A 21,653-nucleotide genomic window follows, 5' to 3' on the forward strand; every position below is an offset into this window, starting at 1 on the left:
TCTAGTGCTAGCTGTGGGACGCTTTCAGCTTCTGGCTTTATTTTGACTGTACTGTCTTAAAAATGAAGATATTGTCTATGTAAGAAGCTTTCACATATCTGTTTGAAAAAAGTATCAGTATCCTTGGATAGAAGTCTCATGACTTTTCGTGAATGAAGTGGAACACTTGAAATAGAAGGAATCAAATTACTATCATTGAAGATCTTTTACAGAGGATAGCAAAAGATACTTTATTCTTTACAGAAAGGGGAAGAAGGAGAGAGAGAAGAGATGGTTGGGGAAACTTTGGAGGGGGAAAGAAAAGAAGATGATGATGGTTTGGGGAAGTAATTTGTACATTTGTCTACCGAGACTTTAGTAAAGCCTTTGACACTGTTTTCCCCCAGTATTCTCCTGGGGAAACTGGCTGCTCATGGCTTGGGTGGGCGTACTCTTTGCTGGGTAAAAAACTGGCTGGATGGCTGGGCCCGAAGAGTTGTGGTGAATGGAGTTAAATCCAGTTGTCAGCCAGTCACAATTGTCATTCTGCAGGGCTCAGTATTGGGGCCAGTTCTGATCAGTATCTTTATCAATGATCTGGAGGAGGGGATCCAGTCCACCCTCAGTAAGTTTGCAGACGACACCATGTTGGGCAGCAATGTTGATCTGCTTGAGGGTAGGAAGGCTCTATAGAGGGATCTGGACAGGCTGGATCGATTGGCCGAGGCCAATGGTATGAGATTCAGCAAGGCCAAGTGCCAGGTCCTGCACTGGGGTCACAACAACCCCATGCAGTGCTACAGGCTTGGGGAAGAGTGGCTGGAGAGCTGCCTGGCAGAAAAGGACCTGGGGGGTGTTGATCAACAGCCAGCTGAATATGAGCCAGCAGTGTGCCAAGGTGGCCAACAGCATCCTGGCTTGTATCAGAAATAGTGTGGCCAGCAGGACTAAGGAAGTGATCATCCCCCTGTGCGTGGCACTGGTGAGGCTGCACCTCGAGTACTGTGTTCAATTTTGGACCCCTTACTAAAAGAAAGACATTGAGGTGCTGGAGTGCATACAGAGAAGGGCAACAAAGCTGGTGAAATGTCTAGACCACAAGTCTTACGAGGAGTGGCTGAGGGAGCTGGGGTTGTTCAGTCTGGAGAAAAGGAGGCTGAGGGGAGACCTTATCACCCTCTACAACTACCTGAAAGGAGGCTGTAGAGAGGTGGGGGTTGGTCTCTTCTCCCTGGTGACAAGGGATAGGACAAGAGGAAATGGCCTCAAGTTGCTCCAGGGGAGGTTTAGATTGGACATTAGGAAAAATTTCTTCACTGAAAGGGTTATCAAGCATTGGAAGAAGCTTCCCAGGGAAGTTGTTGAGTCACCATGCCTGGAGGTGTAGATGGCTTAGTGGTCGACTTGGCAGTGGTAGTTAGCAGTTGGGCTCGATGGACTTAAAGGTCTTTTCCAGCCTAAATGATTCTATGATTCTACATCTCTGTATGTGTACTTTGACTTGATTTTAATTAAGTAAACGTATATACAAAGATATCAACTTGAGTACAGTGGTGCCTCTTATTGTTTTCTGAAATGTCTTTTTCGTGAAGTGACTTACTACAACTGGTTTGGGCATGAACCTATGAAAAGGGATGCTACCCTTTGGTTTGTCAGTGATAAGAAATTGTCAAGTAACCTGACCTCATTTTATTGCCAAATCTATTCATCAATGGCCTAGGTGTTTCTTTTCGCTTTGGTCTTACTGGTCAAAAAGTCAGCTAAGTCAAAAGAGACAACAAATGAAAGACTCTGTGAATTCGGTATAAGAAGTGTTCATTTTTGAATGTGTTAGATCTTGTTTAAATATTAAAAGAACATTGTAAATCCGCCTATTAGTACAGTAGTCGTTGCTTTCATGTAGTTTAGTTTAAGTGTAAAATTGTATCAATCTGTGGTGGTAGCCCTTGTTATAAACAGGGCTGTTAAAGTGGTGTTTTTCTCAACTTTTACACATTGTGTAAAGCATAGCATGTGCTTGTCTATATACTCTTACCTGACACGAGTAATAGTCTTTCTCAGATGTAAGTATTGGAATACACTCTTCACTGGTTAGTTTTCAGAGATGACATGAAAATGTCCATAGGTGTAATATTCCATTTCTTTATTTTCACTTTCCTCAGGCCACGTGCACTAAGAAACTTCATTTCAGCTAACTGCTGTGAGCTTGATTTCACATTGCATCAATTTTAAGAACCGTTGCTGCAGTGACAATTTTTATCCAATCCACTCATTATCTTTTTTCAGTAAAAGCACTGTTGGAAAGTGTGAAAAAAAAAAACCCACACAAAACCTCCAAAAACCTAAACCCTGGATTTTTTTCTGGTTTATCCTTTGATTAGCTCCTCTGCTGTTCACTGAGTAGAAGAAGGGTTTGAAACTAAATAAAAATTGGACAACTGAGACTACATAATAAATATTTACAGTTGTTGATGTATGGATTTTTAAGAGCATATGTTTCAGGATGCACTGGAGGAAGTACATCAAAGTGTATCTCCAGAATGAATGAACTGTTTTTTGCAGGCTAGTTGGTGTAATGGTTTAGTTAGAGCTCTGTAAGCTAATAAAAGCATGAGATGCTGGAGTAACTTAATCACACAGTGGTCTGCTGAAGAAAAGCCGCATGGAAATAATCATTCTGTGTCAGGAGCATTCACTTTCATGATGCTTCTGGGTTTTCCCCCTTTTAAATTAAAATGTTTGGTCATTACAAAGCAGCTCTTTGTATTTCTTACGTGTTTTCATTACAGATAAGTATGTGTTTAGTTAGTTTCTTTCATAAGGGTCAAAAATAGCCTTTCAATATATGTTCAGCTTATCTATTTTTGTATACCTTTAACTTGTAATAGCGGCAGGGTGGTATTTGAGGCATAGTGAGAGATGCTTCTAGATCTCTGGGTTTTGCAGTTTGTTAGAAGTGTGCTTTAAAGCTCTACAAGATATAAAGTGTTCTGTGGGTTGAACCAAGACGTTTTTAAAATATCCCGCTATGAATAAATCATGCTCAAATTTTATATACTGTTAACGTTTCCATATATTCAGAAAGTTAGTTGTGGTGAGAACACACTTTTTCTCCTGTAGGCCTTAATATAGTGTGTGGAGGAAGTTTAAAGAACAAACATGGAACTCTTTCTTGAAGGTCTCTTACAGTGTCTTGAAAGCTTTTATGTTGCCAGCGATAGTGGCAACAAGACAGTTAGGGGGGGAAAAAAATCTTTGTGTGCATGCATGCGTGTGTGTTGAGATCCAGACGCATACATAATAAACTGCTGAGCTTACAATGAAAGCATTTTTCTCAGAAGTTCATCCTGGATTTAAGCATTGAGGCATTCAACAACTTACAGTAGGGCAGTAAAAGATAAAGAAGAAGGAGGAAAAGAGGTCATGACTGTTAGGAAGGGATTGTTCTACATACCTTTCAGGCACAAGATGAGTGGCACCTGAGTTGCCTAGATATTCTGACATCCACTGAATTTATTGTTCTACAAATACCTTGAATTTTTTCACATCCGAAAGACCTGTTTATAGCACAGAGATGGATCACACAGTTTTTTCTTCTTTTAGTTTGTATTGTCCTTATTCATCACTTACTTTTGTCAGGACCGTGATGTTTGACTTTGTTTTTGTGCACAGGATTGACTAAACTTAAGCCAAGGATAGCTGGATGTGCCAAAGGACAAAATGACTCTTACTCAATATGTCGTGTTTGCCATTATTAAACATTAATCCCTGTAAGGGAGGGACTAGCAACGCTTTGAATACTTTGAAATCGGCTTTTGCCAAAGTACACTGGTTATTTCCCATTCAAATTGTAGAGGAGAAACTGCCCTCTGGAATATCACTGGGTTATAGTTATCAGCAAATGCTGATAATGTAAAGGTGATCTTTGAATATTTTGCAATATTTTGGGGTGTTAGTCTTAGTTAATGAAATATTTTCTCTTTACTACCTGTAAAGGAGATGGCCATAAAAGTTATTGAATCAAATTTATGGTTCTCTAAGCAAGGTGTGCAAAAGTAATTGCAGTAAATGTTATGAAATAAATTAAAAAGGACAGGTTTTGTGTGGTGTTTGTTTTAAAAGAATTAAATCTGGGTAGAGCTGCTGTGCTCAAATGTCAGGAGTTGAGGTCTAAAGTAAACCTGGGGAACGAGCTAAATCTACTGTTCAGGTTTACAGTTCCAGATTGCTTTTCAGAAGTAATAAAGTCTTGCTGCTTCAGCTGACACAGGACTGACTGAACCTTTCTGGAACATTAAACCACCATGAAACAGAAGATCTAATCACACCACTTTCCTTAAACCTCCCAAGTGCTTTGTATTTAATATTTCATAGGTATTTGGTTACTCTTAATATTATTTGTTATGTGTCCTTAGCCAAAATATAACTTGACTGATTAAATGTAAAACTTAATGGTTGGCATTTCAGGTCAGGACAGCTGAGGAGAAAGTGCAGTGCAGGAGACAGCATGTTTTGCATGTGAGTGTGTGTGTGTTCTGGTATCTGGTTTCCAATAATGGACACTTTTTATCAGCCTTCTGCAATTGGCATGTCTCAAGCCCTGGTTTGTGACAGGAGGGTGTTTGCAAGAAGGGGGCTGACACACTCCACTGAGAGAATATAATTGTTGTTGCTGTATAAACACCATGGGGAGATAAGATCTGTTTGGAACCTCTGGAATCCAAACAGCAGGGGGATGTGGTCAGAAAGCCTCGAAACCTTGGGCTGAGGTTTGGGTTGGCATATCTGGTCTGCAGCTGCATGGAGAGAGGGTCTGAAAGGCATGGCTGAAGAACTTGGAAGCAAAGGGAAATCCTGTTTATCAATGTTTTTTTTTTCAGATTGCTATGTTAAGTTTTATCCTCGCAATCTGTTCGTGAGAGTAGAATTTGCCTTTCTTATATACAGTGTAAAGGGTGTGTAAGTTCAGTTTACATCTGTGGGTGAAATGGAAATGGGCAGAATAACTTAGAAAAGTACTATCTGTTGAGAAAGTGTTAAAGAAGCAGCAGCAAAATGAAGTACAGCGTTTTGGTTTCCAAACTGATCAGGGACAGATTATTAGAAGAGAGTCTGAAGAAAGTGAATGATACAAATAACTGGTAAAATCTGTGTCTATTTTCTTCCTGAAATTCTTTAGGTACTGGGCTGTCATACTAGTGGGCGTTTTGGAAGTGAAGAAAAATCTTGAACTACCCGTAGTGCGACCTGGGGGCATTGTCTGTGTATTCTTCCCCTCCCTATTTGGTGATGCCCGTTTTCATGACAGTAATGGGCATCACCAAATGTGATGCCCGTCACACCAGATGTGAACAATTAATCAGTTGGAGTTTCAGACTACTGCTAATTGCATCTTTGATGTCTTTGTTGCCTTGTGATACCTTTGTGATACTTGTCTTTCCAGTCTGTTGTCCCATTTGTTTTATTCATGCACTGGTGTTTCACTCAGCTGCCTCTGATGGAAAAAACTTGCTTAGTGCAGCAGAAGTTTCCCCACCATTTTAGTTTTCTATTTCAAAAGTAGTAGAAATATGTTTCAGTTTATAACTATTTTAGTGCCTGAGGGTGTCAGTAGTGTAACAGTTGCTATACTTGTTTTTCCTTGGCTGTTCTTGGCAATGTGGCCCAACTGATGGAGCACATCGCTCTGATGGAGGAGCTCTGCATTTTGCCTAGTTTTCCACTTTTTCCTCCGAGAAGGTAGCAAATGGCTTTTCAGTCAGCGTCTACTGACAAAGAGCTAATACTTTCTGCACTTATTCCTGGGATTCATCACCATATCAGTATGGTCCATCAGAGGTAGGAAATGGAAGGGTTGTTAAAATAAGTAAGTTGTGCTGCAGCTGTCCAGGTTGTGTGTGTGTCTCATGGAAGGTGCTCCATCTTCAGCTCTGCTAGTGACGCACTCCATTGCACAGTTCATGCTTAGAGGGAAGAAATTTGTTCCCACTTAAATACTTCAGGAGCTTCAGGAGCTTATGCTGTTAATATCCAAATGGAAAATAATTTCTAGACTTTCCATTGCCTTCTCTTGATTGAGGCAAAATAACAGGCACCCAGTCTCAAGGGGAGGAAGGAAATGGAAAAAAAATAATAAAAAAAGAGGGAAAGGAAAGAATGAGGCTGACAAAGACCTAGTAGAGCCTCTGTGAAGCCCCAGTGCTACAGGAACAAGAGGCAGATGAGGAGAGAATCTGGAAAACACAAAGCTGTCAAGAAGTGTCTGATAGAAGGGAAGGTTGTAATGAGGAAAGGAAAAACGAAGAGAGGAGAAATAAGGAGAGAGCTCCACATTACTTTCTTCATTGAAATTCTCTTATTTTTATTTCCTAGGAAGGCTGTTCGGAAGTCTGACACTGGGAAAAAATATTAAGGAGCTATTAAAGGATGTATTAATATAAAGCATACGTTGAAAGCTATTTTAGGATCTCCATCTTTATTTTGGTAGAATACTGTGCAGTGTACCTTTGAGTTAACTGAGTGTTTCTTTAGTGGAGTGGAAGAGCTCACTCAGTGCTGTAGGTCAGGTGCAGGTATACAAACATGCAATCAATAGTCATTAATCTAAAGCTGCCAGGAAGCACGGGGAGGAGAGCCTAGAGTTAGGTGGAAAAGGACTGGGTCTGCAGTAAGGAGTGGAGAGAGGAATGTAATACTTCCATGTGGGTCAGTTGAGCAATTAGAGAAAGCTTGATTTTGCCACGTCTTCACAAAAGAGGTGTCAAATCCACCAGATTTTATACGATGCTCCAAATGCCGTGTTGCTGAATATACAAGAGAGTATCTGAGAATGTTGCTGCCTAAAAATGGCCTCCAACAATCTGACAGTTTATCAGCATTCCTTGGATAAACATAGTTAATGTTTGCTAGGACACAATGCCCTGTTCATTGTGTGTGATCAATACCTTGTCCAAATTCAATGTATGTGTAGGCACCTGTAAGCACATGTACGCATATATTTATACAACAATTACTAAATGCAGAAATGTTTTACTATGCTGTAATCAGATGCCTTCTTCTCTTCTAGTACACAGATGCTGTGTATATATATCGTTGTACTTTGCTTTACAGTTTAGATTTGTGACTTTATTTAAAAGTTTTGTGAGGCGCTATTCAGAAGAAATTCTGTAAGCAGATGAAGGCCTGTAGTTTTTCACGCAGAAATGAATTAGGGGTAATTTTTGTAGCTCTTCTTTAGAATTGTGAAAATACATATTTTTGCATATGTATTTAAGTGTGAGCATAAAGTAAATGTGCTCTTTGCTAATTTAAATTTACATGGATTTTCCAGTAGGAAACAATAGAGAATTTATTGCAGAGACGCTGGTGCTGCCTTCAGTATCTATTGTGGTGGAGCAAAGTACTCTTGGCTTTTGCGGGAGGTTTGTCTGTGGTTGTTATAGTTGTGTTTCACTGTTGGGAATTTCTTGTGGCTTGTGGTGAGTGCAACAGATGATCTACAAACCTTTGTGATCTGAATGTGATGATAATTGACTGCGACTGCAGAAGCCTGAATCTGGTGAGGAGGGAATCACCATTTCAATTGCAATCCCTAATTTACGCCCATTTAAGAATCGCCTTTGTCATCTTTTATAAAACACCATGTAAGTGAAAAGCACCATGTTGAACATAATGCAGCATGCTGTGAGACAGATATAATGGATCCACCGGTGGGACAGTGTCCTCACCGCCCTGTTGGAAAGAAGGGCAGCTTGAATATAGGTTTTGACTTTGCTGTAATTGCCAGTGACACGTTCTTTAATAACTTACAATGGCTTACAATAATGAATGATGAACCTTGAGAACAGAGATTGTAAAATGTGTTTGTTTTGGGATTGAAGTTTATCTTCAGAAGGTTACTAGTAAGGACGTCCTTCTCTCTTATCTGCTTACTGTAGATAAAAATTGTAATTTTATGAGGTGAAAGGTTAGTATACATCTATATAATCTTTTTCTGCTGTTTAATAATCCATCTGTTAGAAAATGATTTTGTAGGAACGTTAAACATATTTGTCTCAAATTAAAAGAAGCTGTGGGAGAAGGTTTGTTCTGCTAGTTATAAAACCTAAGCTGTTTCATGAATAGTAATTTCTTGGTGCTTCATAGCTATTTTTCTGAACAACTTAAAGAAAAGTTCGTGCTTTATCCTGAAAAGTTCAAGGGATGTGAGTATGAATGGTTCTTGATCATTTCTGTCTTTCAAGAGACAATATTCATTCTGGTAGTGAATATTTGCCGCCTTCTTTCTGTGGAGAAAAAATGATAAATTTATGCACAATGTGAGAGACTATAAGCATTACTCATTTTGGTAGCCAAAATCACTGAAATAGCTTACGAGTTACACCTGTAGAAGAAACAAACAATGTCTGCTCAGTATTAATCTTCAACATTTAAGAAAATAAAATGGATTTGTTTCAGAATGCAAGACATCCTTTCCTCTTGAATTTAGGATTCATTATTCCTTTGTTTGACTTTTCATTTTAGTTTGTTTGCTCAAAGGCCAGTCAATGTAGCAGATGTCTTTGCAGATTGATCATTAGAGGGAAGGTAGAAGGGAAAAGGACTAGTAAGATTGTAGTAGGTATATTCAAGGTAAGGGTTTTAAGAGGGACAGAGGAGGTTTTTGCCCCCAAGTCTCTGTCTGGTTGATTTTTAGCTTCCTGTGATGTGCCTGACTTGACTTGTCAGTAACGTGTCTTATCCACTCTGATCCAGTTTTATTTGTTCAGCTCCTTAATAGCATCTAGCGCTTTCATACTTCTCCCTGCAAACGGCGTATACAAGGTGAATAGCTATAGCTTTCTGCTCCAAACGAATAGAAGAAACTACAAAGATTCTGTATTTAATTATTTTCTTATTAATGATACAATGCCTGAAAGCTCTAAAAATATCCTTGAAAAATATATCTGGAAAATCTCTTCTGAGTTAATATAACATACTGGCCTTGGCCAGTGGTGGGGTAAACTAGATCTGTGTCATTTCTGACTGATGTTTATCTTACCGATTTCACAGACATATTCTACAGCCGTTACTTTTGATGCTTCATCATCTTTACGACACATTTCTGATATAGAAGTACTTTCAAAAAGAAATATTTCACTGTCACAGTCTCAAATGCAAGTTTCTGCTTTAACTGGGAAATTAGGAAATTAATCAGACTTGTCTGGTTTCATTAACTAAGGCAAGTGATACTACACATTAGCAAGTAATAATGACAGTTCAAATGGTTTCAGTGTTACCAGTCTAATGTTTTCAGAAGTAGGAAGATAATTTTCAGAGATACTTGTTGAAATAGAAACCGAGTATCTGGAGGTCTGGCATATCTGGTATATCTAGAGGCCTTTTCAAGGTCTTTCTCTTTGTAGTCTCTCTAAGTATTCTCGCTGAAGGCAAAAGCACCAAAACTTGGTCCCCAGTGTACAACCTAGACATCACACGTATAAGAATGTCAGTTAATGTACTTTGAAAGATTCAGTTAATAATTCAGTTTTTCTGTGTTGTTGTTGTTTATTGGTTGGTTGTTCTTTGTTTGTTTGGTGGGTTTTGGTTTTTTACTTTACACAAGCATCTTAAATTTAAAGAGAAAAGCGGCTGTGGATACCATTGCGTATCTATGGAGGTGTATTCTGATTTTTTAAAAAGAGATATTAGATTATGCAGACAGAAGCACAAGTTGGTTTAAGCTCTTTCTTCTTCCTGTTCTCATATTTTCAAGTGCATCATGCTCTTGAGAACCACCTTGTTCTTTTGCTTTTTCATTCATAAACGTGAATTTGGTAGGCTTCACTGTCACGTGGCCGAACATAAGCAATTTATTTCTCTCGATTGTGGTAGGAACTGAATAAAGGAGTTGAACAAGTTATTAGGCGTGGCTTGGTGTTGCTTTTCTGTCCTAACCCTGTGTGGGAGTTATGCCACTTAGGCTAAAGTAAAGGTGTTGCCTGTCACACTGATTTGTGCAAAACTACTATGGAGCAATGAATTAATGTGGGCATGGTTAACAGAATTTAGCTTGCATTCTGTTGCTTCACTGTGACAAAAGCCATTTTATACTTGATTTCTTTGCTGTAATGTGCTTCTAGAGAACTTGCCTGTACTGCCTTCTCCATGTAATTGTTCCTCTTTTAAATTATGGTCCTATGATTATTGTTCATATATATATACAGGGGTTTTGTGGGTTTGTGGTCATCACAGAAAAGGCAGTAATGACCGCTCTTAAACTTCTGGTTCATTAAACCAAAATGCAGAAAAGCTTTGAGGTGCAAAAAACAAGCAAAAAAGTATCAAAAGGAAGCATACAAGTTAATTTAGGAGTTACCGTATCAGTCAGATCCATAATCCAGGCCAGCATGATGCTGTAGGCCTGGATTCTCACAGGTAAACAAATGGGAATTAACACGAGGTTTTGTGCTTTGGGTTCAAAAGATCATCCTTATTATGGCTATTCAGATGTAGCATTTGGCAGCCAACTCTCTGTGACCTCACTCTACAAGTGCAGAGGGTAGGGTAAGATTGTTTGAGGTATGTTGTGTTGTCCCTTGAAAGAGTCTCTTCTTCTCCATGCCCTTCAGCTGTTAGGTTTGAGTGGTTATGGATAACACTTGTGGCTAAAAATGGTTGCTGGAGAATCTTCCATAGCTCAACACTTGTCTTTGTTGATAGACTATATTATGTTTTTACTAGGTTCTAGTGGAAGGGGATAGCAAATCTTTCTGAATTAGGTAGTCCAGGTGACCTACAAAAATAGTGCTTCCATCATCCCACAAATGATTCATAGGCAGGAATTATCCTAAACAAGCAGGTATTAGTCAGGGGCTGGCGTTCTGGCAAAATACATCCAGCAAGTGTTAATATTTGCAAAATGCATATATGGAAATTTTCAATTCACACTTTCTAAAGAGAAAGGGCTTATAAGCAAACCAAACTACAGTGAATGTCTGGAAGAAATACAGTCAACACTGAACATTAGCCCTTCTATTTAATATCAATGATGTCAAATTATTTTGGGGGTCAACAGTTTAGCAAAATCACCTATGTTTCAGTTTGTGCCCATTGCCTCCTGTCCTGGGCACCGCTGTAAAGAGCCCAACTCTGTTCTCTTCGCACCCTCCATTCAGGTATTTATACACATTGATGAGATTCCCCCTGACCCTTCTCCAGGCTGACCAGTCTCAGCTCTCTCAGCCTTTTCTCATGTGAGAGATGTTCCATTCATCATCATCTTTGCATGTTCCTTCACTGGACTCTCTCCAGTACATCCATGTCTCTCTTGTACTTAGGAGCCCAGAACTGGATCCAGCACTTCAGGTGTGGCCTCACCAGTGCTAAGTAGAGGGGAAGGATCACCTCTATTGACCTACTGGCAACACTTTGTCTTATGCAGCCCAGGATATCTCTGACCTTCTTTGCCACAGAGGCACATTGCTGGCTCTTGTTCTTGTCTACCAGGACACCACCTGGACTTGTCTACCTGGCTCTTGTCTACCAGGACACCCACCTCCTTTCCTGCCAAGCTGCTCTCCAGCTGGGTGGCCCCCAGCATATGGTGGTCCTCAGGCACATGTTCCTTGCTCCAGACTTTCCTCTTGGTCTCTGGGTCCTTGGATTTCAGAAGGTCAATCCTACTTAAAAAGACTGAGAATGGTGAAGGCAATTGGTACCTCAGACTTTTCCATGTCCTGTGTCACCAGGGTCCTTGTCCCAGTCAGCAGCAGGCCAACATTTTCCCTAGTCTTCCTTTTGTTACTTACATACTTACAGAAGTCCTTCTCATTGCCCTTGACATTCTTTGCCGGATTCAACTCTGCCAGATTCAGTTCAGCTTAGTGGATGTTGTGCAAGACAAGACTGAGAGCAAGGAAATGTTTTGACGTCATACCTCCTGTGTCTTTAGACATAAGCTGTTTGTACAGATGGCTGTGATCTTCTGTGTTTGTCCAGTACCAACATGTTGTGATTAATGCAAAAATACAGACCATAAAATAAGATGATACATAGAATTTGCAGGTAGAACTATTGCTATTGCATCTTGACGTACATTTTGGACAGAATGTGTCAGAGTAGTTTCCTACAGAAACAGTGCTAGTTTCAGTATTAGTGTAGGCAGGTGCTGATGCAATGAATATCTCCACAGAACCGTTTGACATAACCTGTCCATTGCTTTGAGTGAGTTGCTTTGTCTTTTTTATTAAATTTTTGCCTGGGTAGTATTTGACCTGTGTTTTTTCAGTATCTGTTAAACTGTATCTATTAAACTGCCCTCCACTTGCATTAGAACATATTTTGTCCTAACTGTCCAGAATGCCCTGGTTTGAGGTAAAACAGAACCAATTTTCTTTTCAGTAATCTTACTTTTGATCTGAATTTCAATTCTCAAACAGACAGGCTGTTTTGCTTGTGTTTTGCAGTTCTTCATAGACTAATTTTATGCAGTTGCTTTTTTTTTTGTGTGTTTTGTTTTAAATTGAATATGGAAAAGATCGCATGATTGGGAAACTGAGAATTTTATTAATCCGTACAGTGTTCGTGCAGATATTAGAAATATCAGTCTTGCGATAATTTGCTCCCCCACTTCAATAAAGAACATTTTATTCAATAGGTAGTTTGACCTTGGGAAATGTGGAAAGATCATTTTCTGTGCTTGAAAAAAAACCTCAGTCCTTTCTATCTTGTTGCTTAACAATTCCATACAATGTTTAAATTTTACTTCAGATGAAATATCTATTTCCATTACTTCAGTACTGTCACTCACCTACTTCTTGTCACTTTTCTCAGCCAATGGAATTTTGGACTGAATGTATTAATATACAGAGATCTAGAAGGAAACAGAACACTGATCTTTCCATTGTTTTTTAAGTAAGTGGAGAGTTGGTCAAATTATTTTTTCATAGAAAATCTCAGTGAAAATAAAAACATACCCGTTGTTAACACTTTTTTGAAAAGGTTCCTACCTTCCTACCCTCAAGCAGATCAACATTGCTGCCCAACATGGTGTCATCTGCAAACTTACTGAGGGTGGACTGGATCCCTTCCTCCAGATCATTGATAAAGATACTGATCAGAACTGGCCCCAATACTGAGCCCTGCAGAATGACAGTTGTGACTGGCTGACAACTGGATTTAACTCCATTCACCACAACTCTTCGGGCCCAGCCATCCAGCCAGTTTTTTACCCAGCAAAGAGTACGCCCACCCAAGCCATGAGCAGCCAGTTTCCCCAGGAGAATGCTGGGGGAAATGGTGTCAAAGGCTTTACTAAAGTCTCGGTAGACAACATCCACAGCCTTTCCCTCATCCACTACGCGAGTCACTTTGTCACAGAAGGAGTTAGTCATGCAGGACTTTCCTTTTATAAACCCATGATGACCGAGTCTTGATATTACTTCAAGGGGTAATGGTTATGATTACTGAATGTGTTCAAATGTATCAGTAATTTGGCTGGGAATACATGTGGTTTGAGACAGAGCATATTTAAAAAAAAAAAAAAAAAATCCCCTTGTGTTAGGGAATTCCCAAAGGTCACTGAAGGTCAGAAAGGACTGACCTCTGCTTTAGGTTTAGAAAAGTACAGTGGCGTTATGCCAGACTTGTACTGCTGCATTTTCTAGTAGCTACCCATGTTCAGAAGGAGTGCTTCTGTCCTATTGGAAAGTGTTTTCTTAAAGTTTTGGGTTGTTCCAAATATAAGCAAAGTATTAAGTATTTCATATTGATTCTTAGCTTGTCTTTTACTGCTGCTGTCCCAGTTTTAGCCTTTAAACGTCATGATTTGCAATACTATCAAGGTTTTTGTTTCCCATGGTTAAAAGTTATGTCTTTGCATTCACTGTTATTATTATTTTTATATCTCAGTCATTTAAGAATTTTCACCCTTAAAGAAATGTTCTGGTTTATTGAAGACCTTGTGCTCATAGACTATGTGAGGATGTTTTTTCTTCAACTTCTTCAGTCAGTCAAGAGCAGGATGGGTTTTTTTTTTAGACTGTAAATAGTCCCAGATGATAAACTACTACTGCTCTAAAGCCAGAGCAGCTGTAACTCTTCTGTGTGTGGTGCTTCATCCAGACGTTTTCTAGGCGTATGCCTAGGAACATTTGGCATAAGCAACTTAAGACAAGTAAGCACAGATAAGTGGAAGGACTGATTTTTTTTTCTGCTGTTCCTAGCTAACATAGGGATCTCCAGGATCACTAGTCTTTAACTTCCCCTGCATCAGATAACTGTGTTGTATAGGCCCTTTCAAAGGTTTATTATACTTCATCTTAATTATGTGCTTTCCTGCAGCATGTGTATTGTCTGTGGAGGTGAGATATTGTTACTAACTCTCTTCATGTTTAAATTGTGTAGCTCACCTAAAGCTCACCTACAGTTCTTGATCACGTGTAAAGAGATAATTTAAGGGTTGGAGTGGTTTTTTTCCTCTTATTTTTTCTTTTTTTCCCCTTCTTTTTCTTTTTTTCTGGGATTGAGTAATAGAGCTAGCTTATTTACAACTAATAAATTCTCTGAAGGATTGATTACCCTTTTGGACCCTTGGTAGGCATGTTTTCTGGGTGGTTCCTCACCAGAGAGTGTGAACTGCGATGAATCTTGGGAGTATAGACTTCCTCACGTTGAGTGGACCTTAGGTACAAATTTGGGGCTGAGAAGAGGTGTGTACGTCAAGGTTCCTTCCCCGTGGGTGACTCTGAGACAGTCGAAGAATCTGTGACCTGTGCAGCTCTGCTGGCAAGAGTACTAGTGAGAACTTAGCCTTAACTCCTTTGGTTTTCAATCTCTGCAGGCCTGTTATTGAGGAAAAAAGAAGTGATAGGGTGCTAGCTGACTTCGCAGAATTGAGATCCCAAGTGTTTGATTTGCTGTGCTGGAAATTCTCCTGAGCCCTGTCAGCAGCAAAGGCTGCCTCACTGCATTACTTAAGCATTCAAATGGAAGTAATTATGTTTTCATGATTTCTAAATTAGTTCAGCAAAATTATCTATAACTTTCACATGGGAAATGCTTTTTATTATGTCAACAAAATTTTTACATGTTAGGTAAAAATTTGTTTAGCTGTCCCTTTCTTTTGGCTAGCTTCCATTAGGTATTTCTTTTGTAACATGATACTTTTTTCATGTGTATATTAATTTTTACTTTCTTGGTAATTAAAAACTTTTCTTTAGTATTTTAAAATGCCTTTAACACTGAAAACATTAGATAGAACTAGAAGCTTGTCAGTGAGTAGGATTCATTAGTGTTTTATCGTATGTCTAACCGATCTTGCTGCGCACGGCTTTTCATCTGCAGAAAGTTATTTTCCTACAAAACAAACTTGCTCCTATGTGATGATTAATCTTAACCAATTCCAGTCTAAGTACTAGGTTAAAGTATAACTGGAGTTGTCCTACTGTGCTTTTAAAAAAATTAAAATGAATCAATGAAGGAGATGTGTATGCAGCAGAAAAAATAAATCATTCACAGTGTTTTGTTTTTATATTCTTATGAAAGGCTTTCTATCTGGTGAGGTTAATTAATATAACTCCACTGCCTCTTTTGGTTCTAAGTAATTTATTCTTCATTTTTTCTTTATTCACAAGTTGAATAGAAATGGTGTGGGAGGTGACAAAAAATGTCTCAAAATGCATACCATCAGGATTATGCATGCTGGAACAGTGAGGAAAGAGCATAAAGTTTCCAGTAATTCTGGACTCTAGTTGAAGTTTTGGGGTTTTGGTTTTTTTTCCATTTGGTTTGGTTTTTGTTTTGTTTTTTTCTTTATACTGTGATTTATCACAGACATGATACCTTCTGTTTGCTTACAGCTCTCAAATACATCTTTCCACCAAGCATTGGAATTGATCTATTTACAAGCTTAATTTCAGATGATTAAGCTAGTAGAAGCGCTCCTATAGCTAACAAAAATGTGTTGCAAATTGAACGCTCTGCAGAAATTAAAAGATCTAACTATTTCTTTTCCTTTTCCCTTTCCCTTTCCTTTTTTTTTTTTTTTTAAATTTCCATTTCAAATTCCTTTTTGTCTCTCTCTAATGATGTGTATTTGAGCCTTGCAGGAAAAAATAGTCAATGTAACACTACATTTCTGTTGTAACTAAGTCTTCTAATACTCACTTTTATCTAATTGATGTATGGATGTTTACTTCATATATTTGATGGTCTGACAGGACTGCTGCCAAAACTGTGGGAGATTCTCACCTTCTTCAGTACCTCGAGTAGTCAGAACTAGTCAAGTGGAGTGAAGGCACTAATATCCTGCTTGGTGATGGTGGCGTATGATTTATAAGAAATCATACAAAACTTAGGGATAATTATGTTCTAAGGGTAAGCTTTGGGCTACGGAGTTGTTCTCCCTGTTTCCTGACTGCATTTTGTACTTAATTGACTAGGTACCCTTTGGGTATACTTATTTTGATCAGTGCCTTAAATGAGCTAATAATGAGAATACCTAAATTTTTGGATCCTAATAAGAGGATCCTAAAAATTCAGCGAGGCCAGTTCTTAACATGTATGTTTTCTGCATTACTGCAAGTGTAGGCTTAGTCTTCATGGTGATTACAGAATGCAAGGATAGGGCTGTGTAGGAATGTGAAGGTTTGAGTATTCCTTAAGGATTAAACTTCAGCAACTAAGTCCCTTTAGGGAGCCCCTGCTGAAATAATTACTACTTTTACCATTGCACTCAAATAACATTGGGTGTTTAAACTCTTGACGAACATTTATTTCTGGAATAATCTTAGGTGAAAAGTGATTGTCATCATTTGCATTTTAGAGCTGGGATGTGACAACAAAGTATGTGCTATTTTGCAGTGCCTGACATAAAACAACTAGATTTTTTTTTTTCCTCTTTTTTGCTGTATGTTACATGTCATATGCTTAATTTTAAACCTTGGAGCCCTTTAGAGGGCTCAGCAAGCATATAGATAAGGGTGATCTGATTGATACAGGCTAGTTAGGTTTCCAAAAGGCTTTTGACCATGTCCCTCTATAAAAGCCTGTAGTGATGCTAAGCTGCCATTCCATGAGAAGAAAGATACTTCCATAGATACGTAATTGTTTAAAAGGAAAAAGAGAAGGTAGGAATAAATTGTCAGTACAGCCAGAAGTAGTCATCAGGGCATCCTGTAGGGGTTTGTGCCGTTTAACATGTTGATAAGGGACGAGAGTGGGGGCCAGAGAACAGAAGGCAAAAGTTTGTAGGTGAAAGCTACTTCAGTATAGCAAGGACAATATGTGATCGTGAGGACCTGTAGAGGGACTATCACAATATCACCAACTGTGAGTGATCGGGCAATGAAATGGCAGGCCCATTTTAGTGTAGAGAGCTATAAAATCATGCACACTGCATAAAATACGAATTTCACACACAGAAAGACGGACTTGGAGCTTGCCATTGGCACTCTTCAGCGTCATCGTGGGCTTCATGAAAATATCAGCTTAGAGCCCACTGGTGGTCAAAAAAAGAAAATGAAGTGCTAAAAATGGTTAAGGAAGTTCAGTATAAATTAGATAATGGTATTATGCTTTTGTATAAATTATGACTCACCCACATCTTGATTACTGTGTGCCAGCTCTGCTCTCGTTATCTTCAAAGAATACAGTGCAGTTAGAAAGATCTTTAGAGAAAGATGAGAAGGATAATCAAAGAAAAGGGAATGGTTTCTAAACGAGATTGACTGAATAATCTAGGACTCTTCAAATTTGAGACAAAATTACTTGGGGACATATAATAGAGGTCTATGAAGTTGTGAATAATATAGCAGGATGATTGGGATCAATTTGTTACTGATTTGGGTCATTGAAGGAAGCCAGGTACAAACCAGACAAATGGAAATGGCTCTTAATGCTGTCGGTAGTAAACCCATGTATTTCCCCGAATGATACTGTGTTCACTAAAAGCTTGCACGGTTTTAGGGGGAAAATGGACCAATATATGGACAAGAGATGCATTAGGGATGGCTAAATATGTAGAGACGTGTCCAGTTCAGGGAGTTCTGACACTGTATCTTTGTTTGCATCTGAATGCAGGCACTTCATACACAAGGACATGCCATTTTACTTGGAGAAGTAAGTAACTATTTGAGTCTCACCTTGGAACCGTGTAGAAAATTGACGGATGAAATCTAATTCCCTTGAGTAGCATTTGAATTACCTGAGCTGTTCAGCGTTTCCCATTCTCATTCATTGCGGTGACGCTGGTACCGATGAGCCAGGGTAGCTGTCCCCACAGCCCTGCTCTCTGCCAGCATGATTCATCCCTCGAACACGGTCTCTCCTTCTCTCCTCGCCATGAAAGGAAGCGAGCATCTTTTCTGAAGTTCACTAGATGAGCATGCAATTAAATTGTAATAAGTGGAAGGACATTTATAGTTGCACAGGCAGCAAATGTTTTCTGGCTAGAGTGATAATCTGAATTATTTTTCAGCTAAAATGAAGGTGTTTAAGCCATTCTTTCTAGGACTGTAAACTGAACACGATTCACTACCAAAGCGCTGGTGTCTTATTAGGATAAAACTTATCTGGTGAAAAGAATAGCTCAACAGTCTGTTTTTTCTTGAGTAGTGTGTGCGTATGTGAGGAAAAGAACTACCTCAGGTTTTGGTCTGACTTGTCAGCATTTTAAGTTGCTGTTTTCACCTATACATGCAATTCCCTTTTTCCATTTCCCATTTTAAATGGGAACAGATATTATCAAATTAAAGCCTGATAAGATTTTTTTACCTGAGCTGCACCTTTTGTTAAGCAGTGTCTATAGTTAGGAATGTTTCATAGCTGAATTTATACCAATTAGGAATGTAAATAAAATATAATTTAGCACTGTATCTATGAAATATCAGCTCTCTAATATCTGTCTTTTCAATAATTTTATTTTTCCTTTACTTACCTCATAAACATTACTCCCTAGAACTTTTTGTAGGCTTCTTGCATTTCTGTATTTATTCATGTTTTTTGTTTTGTTACATTGTGTGGTTTTTCTTTTTTTCTTCTCATGGATCTCCATGTCTTAATCCTACTATTTCCTGTGAACTTCTCTTTTTTTGATAACTTCCTACTTTTGAAGGGTGGGAATTAATTAAATTAATATGTAAGAGTTAGAAATGAATTCACTTGTTTTTTTTCTAGCTCTCTCTTAGGAAAGGTAACTTTCTCCCCTCTGCCTCCAGCGTAGGAAGGTATCAACATACCGGGGAAGGGCACGTATACACGAGGCCAACCTTCACTTGACTCAGTCTTTCTCTACTGGTGTGCTTTCCTCTTTCAGATCTTCCTTTTAGCTTAGGCATTCATGCTTCATCCTTTATTTTTTTCCTTCTAATTATTTTCCTTTTACTTTCACCATATTCTACTTCTTTTTTTTTCTTTCTTTTTTTTTTTTTTTTTTTTTAATCCATACAAGGAAGCATGAATCTTGACAATAAATTTGTTCTGGTCAGTTGGCGTTGTTTTGCTACATCTGTAGCGAAAGACAGCTCTGTGCTCTGGAGCGGTCCAGAGCAATTCTTCGTTGTTACTGCCTGTTTGGGGTGGGACAAGAAGTTGGATGTGAAGACAATCTCTTCTTTTCCTCCACTCACAGCAATTTCCCCATTGCCTTGCAAGAATGAAGAATGGAGTTAACGACTGCTACATAAATCTCACGCTACAGCTGTTCTTTTCATTGCCACTGGGGAGTGCTGCACTATTTCTCTCCTGCTGTGTGTTTTCCTGTGCAATTACGCTGCATAAGGTTACAGGAGGCTGTGGACTGTACTGTGACCCCTGACAAGAATATAAATTTTGTTGAAATGGGTTGATCAGTTGTGTGCTGTGATGTTGAACCTGCCTGAAAGTAATGGCATTTATTCAGAATGGAATCCTGTTTCAACATTTAGCGGAGCGAAAGCAGTATGCTGTTAATTGAGGTAATAAACATGCTTTTCTGGTGTGCCATAAGCATCAAATCCAAAGCAAGTCATGTATATGAATGGTATGGAACTGCAATACATTGAGTAATAAATATTCCATTCAGTCCTCAAACCTTGTAGGAACTTCAACTAAATGAAAAAGGCAATGTGTCTTACATCTACACGCTTGCCACTGTGGGAATTCTATAGAAATGAACGTTGTAAACATTTTTTCTTTCATTTTGACAGGTAATATTTGAAGCTGAAGTCTCAGATGGGAGAAATGGCTACATTGCCATTGATGACATCCAGGTTCTGAGTTACCCTTGTGGTAAGTAATGATTAAGAGCTGCATTTTTCTCTGTCTTTTCAGGACATATTTGATATTGCTGTAGTCTGCTGAGTTTTCATCACTAGATCACTGATGTTCTTTGTTCTTTCAATAGTATTTTTGTTGCAGCTTCCAGGGGAAAATGTAGTGTTGCAGTAGTGATTTACCTGAGTAAAATCTTTGTCTGCCCGAAGTAAAGTATACAGGAATATAAAAGCAGAAATTCTTCAGTGTCTTTTAGTGATACCATAGTTGGTGTGCAGAATCAAAATGGGTTTCAATGTTAATGTGTATACTCACTGATTAAAGAAAACTGAGTGGACAGATGCATGTAGGAGGTTTATCAGATTTCACGCCCTTTTTATTTTTATTTAAAAAAAAAAAACCAACAGACACAGCAGTGTTTTGTTTTGTTGTTTTTTTTTTTTTTTTTTAAAAAAAAAAAGGCTTTTGGCTCTTGAACTACTGAAGGATTGGGTTTTGTTGTTTTGATTTTGTGGACAGACTTCGGGCATGTATGTTTGCCTTTTCCTGCTTAATCCTGGGGAAGAATTATACACATGTGAACACAAGTTTGCATACAAATACGAATATGAATATTCTATAAATGAAAATTATTAGAGTGCATTTTTGTCATTTGTCATCACATTTTTTTGTTAATTTGGTTCTCCTCAACTCTTCTGATCTTCCCCTAGTCATCCCCTCTCTAGAATGCAATTTCATTATAATGTACCTCATGGCTGATAATTTAATTGCTTTCTGAAATGATCAAGATGTAACAACCCCCTCCCCCAGATTTGCAAAACAATGCCAAATAATGAAGTTGCAATGGCAACCTCACATTTTGTTTTCTTCTACCCCAGTCCTGTTAAGACCATAGCTCTCAGGGGCTACCAAGCTTTCATGGTATTGGAGTGTGAGTTACCTCTTTATATTTCAGCCAATGATGTCTGTGCTCAGCAAAGCTCTGCTTGGATTCAGTATCTGGCTTTCATTTATTTTTTTCTTCCCTTTTTTTTTTTTTTTTTAATTTCTCTTTTTTTTCCTTTATGTTTTTGTTTTTTTTAAGTGCCAAAACAAAAGGCACCTGGGTACAGCCATGACGGCAGAATATGAGCATGATACATTATTCAGATAAGCTCTTTTTTGTTATTGGTGTTTAAACCCTGTTTGTTCCAATTTGCTGTTTTTTCCTCTGTGTTATTTCTTCATGTTTACCAAAAAAAAAAAAAAACCAACTCAACAGTTCAGCTACTGTTGTCGTCAGTAGTTCTTGAGACAGGGATGGGTGAGAGCTGTGTACTGTACCCATTCCTCAAATGTGTCTGTCAGCTTTCTTACATCCAATAAATCCTTCGGGTGGTTGTGCCACTGAGCTTTCCTAGGGGCTTTGTCAGTGTGGGAAATAGATTTGTCAGCTCCTGAAA

The 21,653-nt window shown here is 38.6% G+C and overlaps 1 protein-coding gene across 13 annotated transcripts in view; it reads left to right on the forward strand.

Moving 5' to 3' along the window:
* The window catches only part of PTPRK (protein tyrosine phosphatase receptor type K), a 417,492-nt gene that overhangs the window by 166,572 nt on the left and 229,267 nt on the right, over positions 1–21,653 (forward strand). For all 13 annotated transcript variants that reach the window (XM_074580776.1, XM_074580765.1, XM_074580769.1 and 10 more), the window contains exon 4: positions 20,145–20,226. In XM_074580776.1, the coding sequence (XP_074436877.1) occupies positions 20,145–20,226 (82 nt within the window). The remainder of the gene's footprint in view (positions 1–20,144; positions 20,227–21,653) is intronic.

Source organism: Larus michahellis, chromosome 3, assembly GCF_964199755.1.
Source record: "Larus michahellis chromosome 3, bLarMic1.1, whole genome shotgun sequence".
NCBI classification, from domain to species: domain Eukaryota; kingdom Metazoa; phylum Chordata; class Aves; order Charadriiformes; family Laridae; genus Larus; species Larus michahellis.